General features: G+C 39.0%; 1 protein-coding gene across 3 annotated transcripts; it reads right to left on the reverse strand.

The window, feature by feature from the left end:
• Nucleotides 1-1,050: 1,050 nt before the first annotated feature.
• tmem11 (transmembrane protein 11) lies at nucleotides 1,051-13,515 on the reverse strand. Of its 3 annotated transcripts, none has more exons than XM_043711888.2 (2): nucleotides 13,420-13,515; nucleotides 1,051-4,258 (listed from the first exon to the last, which is right to left on the reverse strand). In XM_043711888.2, exons 1-2 carry the CDS (start codon nucleotides 13,476-13,478, stop codon nucleotides 3,742-3,744), a joined length of 576 nt encoding a protein of 191 aa, XP_043567823.2. In that variant the 5' UTR covers nucleotides 13,479-13,515; the 3' UTR covers nucleotides 1,051-3,741. The 3 variants fall into 3 exon arrangements, 2 of the variants coding, with proteins under 2 accessions (XP_043567823.2, XP_043567824.1); XM_043711889.2 differs by lacking the exon at nucleotides 13,420-13,515 and adding an exon at nucleotides 13,255-13,337; XR_015760546.1 differs by lacking the exon at nucleotides 13,420-13,515 and adding an exon at nucleotides 12,791-13,033 and having other exon boundaries at nucleotides 4,154-4,258.
• Between the last annotated feature and the right edge of the window lie 1,461 nt (nucleotides 13,516-14,976).

The raw sequence follows: 14,976 nt of genomic DNA on the forward strand, positions 1-14,976 counted from the left end.
TTATTAGTCAGGGCATCGAGTATAGGAGTTGGGAGGTCATGTTGCGGCTGAACAAGACTGTTGGAATATTGCGTGCAACTCTGGTCTCCCTCCTATCAGAAATATGTGAAACTTGAAAGGGATCAGACAAGATTTAGAAAGATGTTGCCAGGATTGGAGGGTTTGAGCTAAAGGGGGCAGCTGAATAGACTGAGGCTGTTTTCACTGGAGCATTGGAGGTTGAGGGGTGACCTTACTGAAGTTTATAAAGTCATGAGGGGCATGGATAGGGTAAATAATCAAGGTCTTTTCCCTAGGGTGGGTGAGTCCAGAAATAGATGGCATAGTTTTAGAGTGAGAGGGGAAACATTTAAAAGGACCTAAGGGCAACCTTTTCACACAGAGAGTCGTGAGTGTATGGAATGAATTGGCTGGTACAATTACAGCATTTAAAAGGCATTTGGATGAGTATCTGAATAGGAAGGGTTCAGAAGGGATATGGGCCAACTGCTGACAAACGGGACTAGATTAATTTAGGATATCCGGTCGGCATGGATGAGTTGAACCAAAGGGTCTGTTTCTGTGCTGTATATCTCTACAAAAACAAATTTACCTTCTTTAAGGAGAAACAGGTTTGATTTGCTCACTAATGTGTTTATTTATAGTATGCAGTTCAAACAATTTAACACTAAGAAATGCAATACTTTAACAAACCTATGTAATCTAATTTGGCAGATGCAGAGACTTTAACAGAATAGCAAAGTAGAAACATTTCAAAACACAAGAAAGAATACTGAAACTGTCTAGGGGGCACAATCATCTCTTCAATTTCTTGGCTGGGGAGTAGTGCAGTCACAGCAACCACATATCATTTTCACCACAAGGCACAGATATTATGTAGTTTTTTACTTCAATGCATTTCATGTCATTGTGCCCTTTTGTAACAAAACAGACATAGTCAAAGGTCTTTTGAAAAAGACACTGGCCCCTTGAATGAGCAACCAAATTTTAAAAATATACTGTCTTGCTCACAGAATGTATTCTGGAAAACTATTTTGTCAAGAAGTGAACCAGTGTATTAAAGTATTTATGGGAAAAATGATGGTAACACTGGGAAATCAACAGGATACAGAAAACCTCAACATACATTGTCCTTTAGCCCGCGGTTCCAAATTTTAATAGTACAATTGTTAAACTTGGAATATTACAGTTAGGTGTATATATTACTACATTGGCAGCTGCATAATTTGCTTCCACTGCCTTACAAATATTGAATGTGTACTTAGCATATTGCTTAACATATTAAGTCTAAAAGACGACAATGGTGTATTGTTTAGAAAATGTTGAACATTTCAAATATTATTTAAGGCAGTAATTGAAATAATACTGGCTCCTGGTGAATAAGTTGCCATGACTCAAAGGTGAGGGTGTAAAGGGGTATATGCAAAGAAGAACTTACCAAGCAAATGACATCAATGACTCAAGTAAATGAAGTAAATTCACTGATTGGCATAAAGATAATTTCTGTTACCTCTTGCCTTCATTTTACTTTTAGTACTGGTGATGAAAATCAGTCTTGGAAAAGCACTATTGTTCACCTCACCTGGGGTTGTGTGTAAAGAATGGGACGTGATCCTTTCAATATTGAACTATGCCATACAATCAACTTTCCTGGAGAGAAGGTACAAAGTAAGAATGGTATGAAAAAAGGGAGGAGCAAAAATGAGAGCAAGAGGGGAAATAGGACGAGAATGAATGTCACAAATGCTGAGGCTGACCATTAGCAATATAGATACAACAGCCAAAATTTAGTGATAATTTTGCAGAATGCCTTTCTTTCATGTCACTCGATGTGTCTAAATATAGAGAAAAACACTTTTAATTTTGTCATATCAATGGATTCAGTGGCATCAATATCAGATTGTACTTGGCAAACATTTCAGAAAATATTAACTTCTTTGCTGGGAAAACACACACCAAGCAATAAGTAGAGTGACTGCTCAGCATTTGTTAATTTCCGGTATAAAAAGGTAAGATAATTCTTTGAAGTATTTATCAAAAGTTTTAGTGTCAGCCAACATCAAGTATATCAATAGCTCAGGGTACGGAATTGCATATCATTTCACATTCAAAAGCATAAACGTCACCATTTGTTGGGTAAAGTTAATTAAGTCATTGTAATGTCATTTAGCAATTCCAGTACCAATTCTTCTTAATCTTTATTGGATTGTCTAAGAAGATCCAAGATACACAAATCTATCAAGTTTTCAAAAAAGTTACTTCTTTAAAATATAATTTGCATAATATGCCCAAAACTATCTGCCTGAAGTGCGTCACATTTAATCAGACACATACCATCATCCCATTGTACACACAAAGTTCATCAATGCATTGTATAAATACCAGTTCAATTACACAAGCTAAGGAAAATAAATGCAATTATTTCTTATATTGCATTGTAATCCTAAAGTACAACCGGAACCCACAATTTAGGTCCGTCCAATCCTCTATATTGTCCTTTCAGAACTTTATGTCGCTTCCAATGAAATATTACTAGGAGGAATGAAAACAAAATACTCAAAAAAAACATGCAGTAAAAGGATTGACCCATGTGTTGGGATGGAAATGTCACCAAAATTAAAATGAGGCACCTTGGTGACATTGTGACTGCATCCGAAAATGGTCCCTTTTATTATCAAATTTAAAAAAATGTCTTCATATTACAGCAACAGCTTGGTTGCAGGGAAACCAGAACCAGATTCGAATGCATAAGAATACAAATTCTAATTTCAAAACTTTCTCAGATTTGGTTTGGAATTCAAACTGTTTCACCACATCAAAACATTTTCACACATTCCAACTCCAATTCAATTGTTTATTTCTTACAGCAGCAGTGAGGAAAAGTGGTAGCAACAAAGCTCAGACTTTTCTTCATGATAAACCACTGGGGACAAACTTGAGCTATTGACAAAATTTAAATCCTACTGATGAGCATTTAGGTGCTATAACTCCCTCACCAGTCTTTAAAACTTCAGCATTCATGACTACATTGTGGTAACCCACATGTTAAAAAGAAACAAATGATGGAGTCATCGCACATTAAATCCAGACACACTAATTTCATGTTTTGCAAGTGAATTTCATTTTCTGTCTTTAATGTAACAAATTCAATTGGAAGTAACTTGCTACAGTTGCACCATTAAAGTAATAACTGAATGTCAGGTTAAATTAATTCATCTCAAATGCTGCAGCCTAGCACAGGAAACAAATGTGAAGATCACATTTTATAATACACATGCAGCAATGTTTCTGAATTACATTAATATCACTTGGCAAGACCTACCAAAGCTATCACTTAAATTTTAAAAATATAAGTGTTCAACTCTGTATATATACTTAGGACCCTTGTGGGAATTCTTTCTGTACTGTAAATAGGAGAACTCAAAAGCCACATAATACCTTTTTTTGTAGAAATTTGCAGAATATGAAGGTAACAGAGTCATTTGCCTGTTCATCACCTGAAACAACTCAGTAGCTCTGCATATATTGAATTTCTCAAATGTCAGGTCTACACTACGGTCTTTTAGAGCGATTCAAGGTCATGGGGATTGGCAAAACTAAAATGTGGACTGGAGACCACAGTGTACAAGGGGAGATACTTCTAAAAATCTATTTGGGACCTTGTTCCTGCAGTCTTCACTGACCACATTTGTCATATTAACAGTACTATTAGGTAGATTATAACAGCACCATTTGTCCCAATCATACTGCACAGATCTCACAAATTTTCTTAACACAGTACATCAAGGCTGCCAATGCTATTGTGTTGTGGAGTCTTTTCCGGTGAATATCATCTTTTCTAATCAGAACCACGGGCGTGGATGAAGTGAGTGTGTTCAGGGGTAACCGGGAGAGTTTACATGTGTCATATTCCACTTGGTATTTGCAGCAAGGATCAAATTGCCAAGAAATACCATACAGAGCTGCACAGGCCACACTGACAGCCCCGATAGGAAGGGTTATGTAACGAGCATATTCTGGAGCCAGTGCTAAAGGAGCTAACAGGCACACCGATCCTGCAATGACGGATGTTTTATGCAAGCAATTCCCAACTGTGATCCAACGTGCTGTCTCATCTCCAATTCGAGTTGGCTCGATAATAATATACTTGTACTGGGTCTCCAAGGCATGCTCCAGCTCATATTCAAATTGTTCCTGTGCATTCTCCCCATTGTAGATTTCACGGACAATATAGCAGTCTGTTGAATTCAGTGGCCCCCTGCAGAGGACAGATGGTAAAATATCAGAAATATGCAAACTGGGACATGGTGAGGCAAGACTTCCAACAACCTTATATCTCTATGGTGACTGGATTATCAGAGAAGCAATTGCATTTCAATTTTACATCAATTCTTCATTCCCTCCAAGCTTTAACTTAAAAAAGGACAGTAAAATATGACATGGCAGTTCTGACAACCTAAATTCAGGTCCAATGCCTTTTTAAAAAAAAATAAAGTTATAATCATTTGCACTCAAAAACAAAAGGGCAATGATTTATAAGACCTATTCATTGATCACACATCTTTTGTGGGGCTTCGCAGTATCCAAATTATATCCATGTTTCCTACACTGGAGCAATAACTTTCTTCAAAAAGTAATCCACTGCAGTAAAGTGCTTTGAAACATCCTGAAGGTTTTTAAATCACTGCAAAATTGAAAATACTTTTTACACAGAAAAAATGTGGCTCAGAGATTTGCTGGTACAGAATCATAATTACTTTGAGATTTAAGGTAGGTTTGAGAGATTAAGTTTGATTTTGAAACCTTAAATTATCCAAACTGCATCTTATTTTCTAGTCATAATGACAACCACTAAAAAACAGTATTAGAAAACTGCCACTATTGATGCTCTATCACAAGGTTCAATATTTGAACACAATAAGATATTTAAACTTGCAGAAAAAAAGACACATGACACAAATATGCTGTGTACAATACAAAAAGTAAAATAAAATGAGGTAGCACAGTTGCTCAGTGGTTAGTAATTTTGCTTCAGTGCCAGGGACCCAGGTTCAATTCCACCCTTGAATGACTATATGGAGTTTGCTTGTTTTCCCTGTGTCTACATAAGATTTTCACCGAATGTTTCAGTTTCTTCCCACAGTCCAAAGATGGTGCAGGTTAGGTGGATTAACCATGCTAAAGTGTCCCATAGTGTCCATGGGTGAGCAGGCTAGCCATGGTAAATGTGGAATCACAGAGACAGGGTGGGAGGGGCTGGGTCTGGGTGGGATGCTCTGCAGACTCGATGGGCCAAATGGCCTCCTTCCACACTGTAGGGATTCTATGATGCGAAAGTTTATAAGATAAAACAAAACAAAATAAAACTCTTCATATCTACAGACACACCTAAGAATTTCAAAAAGGTTTCCCTTCCCTAATTATGTCATTAATTACACAATTTCCACTTAGGCAGAGCAAATCAACACCAGTGATGTCAAGCATCAAGTCTAAAAGCCTAAAGGAAAGAAAGACACAGACAAAGATGTAGAGGAGGATACGGTGATCTTTTCAATGTTAATACAGCAAGCAAAGATATTTGCAAACTATACAGAGCAGTGAAGAGAAAAGTTACAATGAGTTTCAAAAGAAATATTTTTAAAATTTTAGCTGCTCTGTAGTGGTGAAATTTAGGACTTCTGGAAAAGTCCTTGACTTCAATCCTCCACCAGAACCTGACAACAACAGTTTGCTTTCACTTTAAAACTGCTTACCACTGCCACTATGCCTTACGCCTTAGTTGGGTATCTGACTCTTGACCCTGCTCTGCCAATCGTTAAGATCTTGGCTAGTCTGATTGTGACCTCAACTCTATTAGCCAGTCTACCTCTTTTGATTCCCCAAATACATGATATAACTAACAAGATGTTCAAACCTCTAAAAGGTGTCCCAAGCCAAGGCTGTGAAGAACATCTAAATCAACAAGTGAACTATTTTTAAGGACACAGGCAGCATGTTTGTTGTTCTCCATTTTCAATATTTTTCCCACTCTATCCATTAAATTGCTTTTAAAGAATTTCACATCTCTATTTCATGTAATATGACCTTGCTCAGAAGGTAGCCCTGACAACAGGACACTCGATTACGCATTGCTTGTCACCTAGGATCAAATTCTAACTTGTGATCTTTTAAAGCAGAGGCAAGAATTACCACCACACAGTCCAAGGGTCCAGGAAAAAAGCTACTTGAAGCAAGAATACCAAACTAAAAGTTGCATTTTAAAAGTTTGTCATATACTTTAATATTGTTCAAAAGTCTCAATTTTGTCAATGGTAAAAGTTTCCATAGCATTCAAGGCATGCGGCAATTGATAGGCAAGTAGAATTCATGGGATATATTCACCTGTATAGAGTCATAGAGACATACAGCATGGAAACAGACCCTTTGGACCAACTCACCCATGCTGACCAGATAACCCAACCCCATCTCGTCCCAACTGCCAGTACCCGGCCCATACCCCTCCAAACCCTTTCTATTCATATACCCATCCAGATGCCTTTTAAATATTGCAATTGTACTAGTGTCCACCACTTCCTCTGGCAGCCCATTCCACATATGCACCACCCTCTGCATGAAAATGTTGCCCCTTAGGTCTCTTGGATATCTTGCCCCTCTCAACCTAAACCTATGCCCTCTAGTTCGGGACTTCCCCCATCCCAGGGAAAAGACCTTGTCCATTTACCCTATCCATGCCCCTCATGATTTTATAAACCTCTATAAAGGTCAACACTCTGCCTTTGACACTCCAGGGAAAACAGTCCTAGCCTGTTCAACCTCTCCCTATAGCTCAGATCCTCCAACCCTGGCAACATCCTAGGAAATCTTTTCCGAACCCTTTCAAGTTTCACAAAATCGTTCAAATAGGAAGGAGACCAGAACTGCAGACAATATTCCAAAAGTAGCCTAACCAATCTCCTGTACAGCTGCAACATGACCTCCCAACTCCTGTACTCAATACTCTGACCAAGAAAGTAAAGCATACCAAACACCTTCTTCACTATCCTATCTACCTGAGATTCCACTTTCAAGAGGCAATGAACCTGCACTCCAAGGTCTCTTGGTTCAGCAACACTCATCAGGACCTTACCATTAAGTGTATAAGTCCTGCTAAGATTTGTTTTCCCAAAATGCAGTACCTCACATTTATCAAAAGTAAACTCCATCTGCCACTCCTCAGCCCACTGGCCCATCTGATCAAGATCCTGTTGTAATTTGCGGTAACCTTTTTAGCACGACACCTCCAATTTTGGTGTCATCTGCAAACTTCGATTATCCGAACGTGATAGGCGGGCACTATTTCGTTCAGATAATCGATTATTCGGTTAATTGATTAAATGCTTTTCTTCTGAGGCTTGGAGTTTTTAAAAAGTTTACTCCCTGTTCATGAAACCCCGCCCCCAACTCCATTCACTCCCGCCCTAATTACCAACCACACCCACCCCCCAAACCCATCCACAGCTGTCCCCGCCCACCCCCCCAACCTCATCCGTCCCGCCTCCAACCCCACTGCCCAGCCGCATCCACCCCCCCCCCCCCCCCCCCAACCAGTCAGGAATGAAGGTGGCCATGTAACTGCACTTTATGAGCTATGCTGCTCACCAAGGAACACTCAAAGCCAAAATACACAACACCAGGTTACAGTCCAACAGGTTTATTTGAAACCGCAAGCTTTCAGAGTCCCTGCTCCTTCCTCAGGCAGACAGAGAATTTATAAGTCGAAGATCAAAGGTCATACAACCCATATGGATATATTTAACAAAGCTAGATAGCTTTTATGTCTTTAATCAGTTAGAATGGGGGTGCAGGTTTCGAGTGATCAATTGGTAAATCCCAGTATTTCTTTCAAGTCACTGCTACCCATGATAAGCCTTGAAGTTTTATGAGAATGATGGTAACACCTCAGGTTGGACAATGCATTTATGTGCGAGGCTTTGTTTCAAGTCTGTTTGTATCTCAAACTGGAGTCAGACTGGTTTTATTTTCAAAGTAGGAATTTATAAAATGCATCACTGACTGGCTACAGATTGTGTGTTTTTTGAACAAAATAGAAGGTAAATGTAAATACAAATTGATCCTTTAGATTTGTGCGCGCGTGTGAAGATGGAGGAGCACACGAGAGCGTGCTTGAGAGGGATTGAGAGTTTGTGATGGAGTGTATATATGAGAGAGCATGCGTGCAAGTGCGAGGGAGTGCACAGGAACCTTGATAATCAGAATATCGCAAGGTCCCGATGCTTGGCTAAACTGTATTATCCAACATTCGATTATCTGAACAAAATACTCCCCTCCTGTATCATTCAGATAATCGAGGTACCTCTGTATATGCCCATGAGAGAGTGAGTGAGTGGATGACAGAGGATCTATGTATGTTTGTGAGAGAGCGTATGTATGAGTGTGCATAATGTGACTGGGTCACCTGTACAGTGACATGAATGCAAGATTCCAGTTGACGCCATCTTCATGGGTACCAAACATGGCTATCAGTTTCTGTTCAGCAAATCTGCATTGTTGCGTGCCCCAAAGTTCACCTTGGAGGACAATTACCTGAAGATCTGTCCTTGAAGGTGGACTTCGGAACATGCAACACAGAATTGCTGAACAGAGGCTGATAGCCATGTTTGGTACCCATGAGGATGGCCTCAACTGGGATCTTGGGTTCATGTCACGCTATAGGTAATCCTGCCACATTACACACACAGACCCTCTCTCATACACACATATATACACACCCTCACACTCCAACATATTCCCTCTCAGTACATACACTCTCTCTCCATCCTCTTTACGTACATACACCTGCACATATAAATCTATGGGGAGAATGAACATTTGCAAATACAACAATAGAGTGCTGGAGGCAAGGGTAATGGTTAACAAGTTGGAAAAACATTATGGAGAGCCATTTAATATTGGAAGCATTCAGTATGTAAGGTCAGTTTAACAAAGTGAAAAGTATTCATTATGTGAAGCCAGTTAAGGTTAAGAACATTCATTGTGTAACAGCAGATAGCTTAATCTTTACTATTGACACTCACTGATTGTAATGGTCACCCAATTAATATGTATGTTGCCTTATCTGGATGCTCCTCCCTGTAAAAAGGTCTACATATTTCCACAAGAAACTGCTTTTCAAGATAAGACCGAGAACTTATATCTCCGTGCACATGGGCGGTCATTCTCTCTCCCTCCAGGGCCCGGAATAAAGATGAAGGAAGTAAAACTATATTGTGTCTGAGTGTTTTGCTCAGTGTGAGGGGGAAAACGGGATGACACAGTGACACAGTGAAAGAAATTCTAAGATTTACATATTAATCCATCAAACCTGCACTTCCCATTCTAACTGATTAAAGACTTAAAAGCCATGAGATTTGTTCAATATATTTGCATAAGTTGCACAGCCCTTTGATGTTTTACTTATAAATTGTGTCTCCAATGGATTCTCTCTCACTAGCTGCCAGAGGATGGATAGGGGCTCCAAAAGTTTGCAGTTTCAAATAAACCTGTTAGACTATAACCCAATGTCATGTGATTTTTTACTTTGTTCACCCCAGTCCAACACCAGCACGTCCACATGAAGTAATTCACAAGCAGCTCTGACATACCGTCTAGCAAAGACATAATCCTATCCAATCCTCCTTTTGGTATCTAATTTTCTTATCTGGTGGATCTGCAGTACATTAATGCATGACTGAACCAACTTAGCCATGTGTAGAACGTGGAAGATTAGGTATGTCATTTGGAATTGACATTCTCTCTGCTCCAGACAATACTGTAGGCCAATTCCATAATAGGCCAAAAGAAGAAAAGAAACTTACCAATGCTCTGTGCTATCAAGATAGATATGGTATTAAGCATTTTTATTGGTTAAACTCCAACAGAATCAGCTTCTGTCACTGCCCTTTGCCCTCCACAAAAAAAGCTTTTGGCAACAGTGAAACACTTTACATGTAGCTAAGTGAGGTACATTTTCAAGGCAGGAGTGAACATTCTCCATAAACAGGATAAACTCTAAACAAGAATTTATTTTTGAAATAGTGAGAAATCTTTGTAGCCTAGCTGATCAAAAAGAAAATTTTTCCTGCAGGTTGAATACAATTTAAAATTCTAATTTGAACAGTTTACAATATAACTGTTGTATTGCACCACCACTACAGAATCAATAGAATCCATCAATTTCAATTTGGCAACATTACCTGTAGTATTACAACAGCCACAACACAATATTGCCAAGCACTTCAAAGATGTTCAAGTCTACATATTTCCAAAACCCTTTTCTTAAATTTGCCATCCCTCTCATTTCTCACCCACTCAATACAGATTTACATTATTCTGGTCTTACTTTCTCCTTTGTTCTTTAGCTTTTCATCCAAATTTTTTACTATATTTACTTTTTTGGCCCCCAAGGAAGTACTTCACCACCCTCACAAAAATAATTAAATCACTTAATCATGACTTCTAAAGTCAACCTCTGCCAATCATCAAGCTTCCTCATTTGGAAAATAATTCTTGGAAAATGAGCTGACAGTTACATTAACCATGAAATCCACCATTGGGCCACAACCAGCTCCATGAAAGGAAAAATGAAAGCTCAAAAGAAGATCTGGGCAGAATCAGTAGGACACACTTAAAGACACCCCTGCACTTATAAAACAAGATAACCAAGAGGAACTGTATGTTGTGTAGAGAGGTTAACAATAAAATCTCAAGCCACTGCTTGTTGCAACATATTTTAAACAGAAGTCTTCAAATGCTGGATAAAAATGGAAACATTACTGCAAAGATCAGACTGTGTCAAATAAATAATTTTTGCAACCTCAATTTCAAAGAATTTTCAGCTCAGTCAGGAAATTTTATGCATAAATTCACAAGTCTTTCCAAGTTTATGCATAGAGGGTATGTCATTAACTATATTGATGAAAATGGACATGAAAACTTTTAGAGTAACAACTGATACACTGATTATTTTCAATATTCAATAAAGACTAGGGTTAGCAGCTGTTTGGGTGTATAGGATTAAAGAGTCAAACATTTTTGCTGTACAAGTCTATTGAAGGGAGGTCTACAAATCAAAAGTTAATACAGTTCAAACTACAGCATTAGTTCAAACTACTGAGATGCAATGCATCATCTAATAATGATAGCTTTTCAAAAAGGTTGTTTTTTTAATGTCTTTGTATAACCCTTTCAATTAAATTTCAAATAAAGAATATTTTATTTTACAAATAAATTGAAAGATAAGGTTGTTGGCCAAAATATTAAGTCTGAATTCAACATCCAGCTGTTTCAAGATCATTACATGCTCAGCCCATGTGTTGCTTGGTACTTTCCAGGAAGTTCCATGTCTTCTGGGACAACAATTTGGCATTCAACTGATAGAGGGGTATATCAAGTAACTAGTCACTTTACTGTGAAAGGTTGAAATTTAACTACAGTAATGTGCAGATAAGCAGAACCATATCCATTGAACATCAACATCAAAACAACTCTGCAAACATGCTGCTTGCCAAAATAGTGATACACGTGAATGTCAAGTTACAGATGTATGACCTTACATGTTGAAATACAACAAGTTAACAAAACAGACAACTTCATTACAAAGAAATGCAGCTAAATGCATTAAAGTTTAACATTTAAGTGGAGGAAATGTCAAAGACGCAGACAAAAAGAAAGTGGAGATTAGAGTACAACAACTGGGTAAGTGGTGCTTCCTTTTTTTTTGGGTGGGGGAAGCTGGGTGGAAAACAGGCGAGAGACACAGGTTCCACAGGAGGCAATTCCACTATCATGCATGAGTTCGTTATTGCAAAGTCTGAACCAGTGAATACTGACACTGATTGTTTGTCGTTAATTCTACACCCATAGTTTATAAACCTCAGGAGATGGTATGCTGATTTAACTAATTTAATATCACTGTTCATGTTTCATTAGCCATTGGGCAGCATACAATAGAGGTGTGAGGGCCTAAAGTTCAATGGCAACATTACTATTTATTTGTTTTATCTCAAGTTGTCCACAGCAAAACTTGATTTAGGAATCATCCCATGATGAAATAAAAGCACTAAAATAGCTCCTTCCAAATCTCCAGCTTCACAAACTCAAAAGGAGCAAACCAGTGAGTATAACACAGAAACACAAATAGAAAATTTATGGTTGTACAGATTTTCATATGACATATTCTCTATTCCATGGAAGTCTGTTAATCTATCGTGAAAATAATCAAAACATTTTAAAACTACAGTCATTGTGATTGTCAATATTTTTTTTAAGTGGAGGAAATGTCAAAGACCCAAACAGAATTCCTGATGAAGGGCTTATGCCTGAAACATCAATTCTCCTGCTCCGCTTTTGCAGCACTACACTCTCAACTCTGATTTCCAGCATCTACAGTCCTCACTTTCTGCTGACATTACTGAGCCCATTTTTGGGGAAGGATGAAATTAATTGGACATTTCTTTGACAGCAACTGAAGATTATGATTTTGAAATATGAAGTTGTTGCATCCACTCATTGCTACAAACTAACTGCTAACTACAGCAAAACTTGCAGAATAATTTTCTGCTCTGCACTTTACAAATACTTTTCTATAAAAATGGAGTTTAGAACCAGGACAAATTGAGAATAACCACGTAATTAGAAAGAAACTAAATTTACACTCATGATATAAATGGAAGTTACACTATGTGAATCTACACCTCTTCATATCTCTCAGATTTATTTGTATAACAGCCCCGGAAGCCGAAACAGAACTTACAGATTTGTCTATTTTCCTTCGCTTCAATTTCCCCGAGGCAATAAAGAGAGGTCAGCAACATTACAAATCTCGGTGACTGAATTATTTACTTAATTCCCTCTCCACTTGTTAGATCCACAAGGGCAGAAGTGTTACTGAACTCCGCCTAAAACCACACGACCAAACGGTGCAGGATCTCATCACTTCACGACCAATCTAGACTCAGGCCGCCAAGAAAAAGGCAATTTGAAGTCTTCTTCACCAGCCCCGTGACTCCTAAAAACAAATCCCTTCATGGTTGCAAACTCCACAGGCACATTCAAATTTGGAAGCTTCCAGAAGAGCTGGGGGTCAAAACAGCGGCACCCTCCCCTCCCCCAACACGGACGATGGAATTTACCGATAAAATCATCCACGTTTCATTAGGAAACCACTGGTTTTTACATTGAAACTCAGGCCCAGTGAGTTTTGGAGACCGCCCCCACCTGGCTTGTATGTTAGGCCGGCCAATGTGAAGCTTCACTCCGCTCGATTTAACCACACGAGCCGCCATCAGTTGGCTGCGGCAACACTTGTCATAAACCGTGTCGAGGCCTTCGCACCTTCAATCCGATCAGAAAGGGAAAAAATGCAAGAACGCGGGTACTGACCTTTCCCTCATCCCGGTGTTACCGCGCCTCCTTCCCCAAGCCGCCATTTTTACCAGCATCCAGGGAAGGAATTTTTCTCTCCTTCTCTCCTCGTCCTCGCTGCCACAGACGACCTGCTGGGATTTGTAGTTTCTTTCTGGCGGCAGGTGCTGAGCCCAAGGGGACATGGAGACTACAAATCCCATAATGCCTCGCGCGTGCCCGTACGCCGCGTGGCGGGACTTCATTAACAATCCAATCAGCGGCAAGGACACCACGACGGGTCGCTGTTTGTCTTCTTTTTGAACAAAGATTTCGCGGTTCGAATGGACATTGCGTTGTATTTGTGAACTAAGGAGTTCAGTGGAGACTTTTCATATAAGCTGCATTATCGAGTTTGATGTTAGTGTGTGCACACTTCTTGGAAGAGAAAAAAAAGTCACACCGGACTCGAAACGGTAACTGTTTCTCTCTCCTTACACCTTGAATGCATTATCTGGGCCGACATGGCGCCCATTGTTAACAACTGAAACCTACGTGGTCATTCTGAAAGATGAGAGACTGAACAAGCCAGGTCTTTTTCAATATCTGATTTCAGTTACATCATACCGTAAACCTTTGCTATAAATCCCGTGTCTTACGACCTCACAACCAACGGTTGAAGGAACAGTGCTCTGAAAACTAGTGCTTCCAAATAAATCTGTTGGACTGTAACCTACTATTGTGCGATTTTTAACTTTGTACACTCCAGTCCAACACCAGAATCTCCAAATTATCTCTCTGTGCAGTCATGCAAGATCTGTTGAGTTTCTCCAGTATTTTATCACAATTGAAAGAGAACTGGATGATGATTATGGACTATATCGAAATGTTAGTAGGATGATTATAGTGACTATGTTGAGGATTTTACTCTAGCAAAAAAAAAGAGGAAAATCAAAGTTGTACGTTTAACCCCAAAAAGATTTCCCATGTTGGGTTGCGAACTGAGATTTACAAGATAGCAGATTGCTGTGGATCTTTATGCCTCATCCTCCCATACTTTTTACTCTAATACCCTTTTCTCCCCCACACCACACTCTTACTGAGTGGTAGTGACAATTTCCAAACTTTAAGTAGGACCACAGTGGGAGTAACTTTGGGGAGCATTGGCCTCAGCCATGGTTTTTTAGTTGATAAACAACAATGAGATGGGTGCTTTCCTATTCTTCACATAAGATGTGAAATCAAGGTGTTGTCTGTTCAATGATTAAGAAATAAGATGCTGGTCAATTTAGTCATCAAAGGCCACATTTTTTGTTCCATAAACCATCCTGCTTGGCACTCTACTTGGTGACATCTTAATATATTGTGTGCCATTGCACTGAACAAGCACATCCAAGATACCTTGTCACTAACATTGACAGTATTTCAATTGATTAAGAGCTTATGCTTTACAGAGTTCCTTCTCTGGAGCAGGGGCCAGCAATCAAAATACATTAGCACTCTTGGGAAAACAAATCAACTTATGATTCATTACACAAAACCTACTCCTGCTTCATACTGTTTCGTTTCCCTTGGCCACACCAAAAGAATGTGTAA

This window comes from Chiloscyllium plagiosum, unplaced genomic scaffold, assembly GCF_037043375.1.
Source record: "Chiloscyllium plagiosum isolate Xiang-an unplaced genomic scaffold, Cpla_swu_hap1 HiC_scaffold_20, whole genome shotgun sequence".
Lineage (NCBI taxonomy): Eukaryota > Metazoa > Chordata > Chondrichthyes > Orectolobiformes > Hemiscylliidae > Chiloscyllium > Chiloscyllium plagiosum.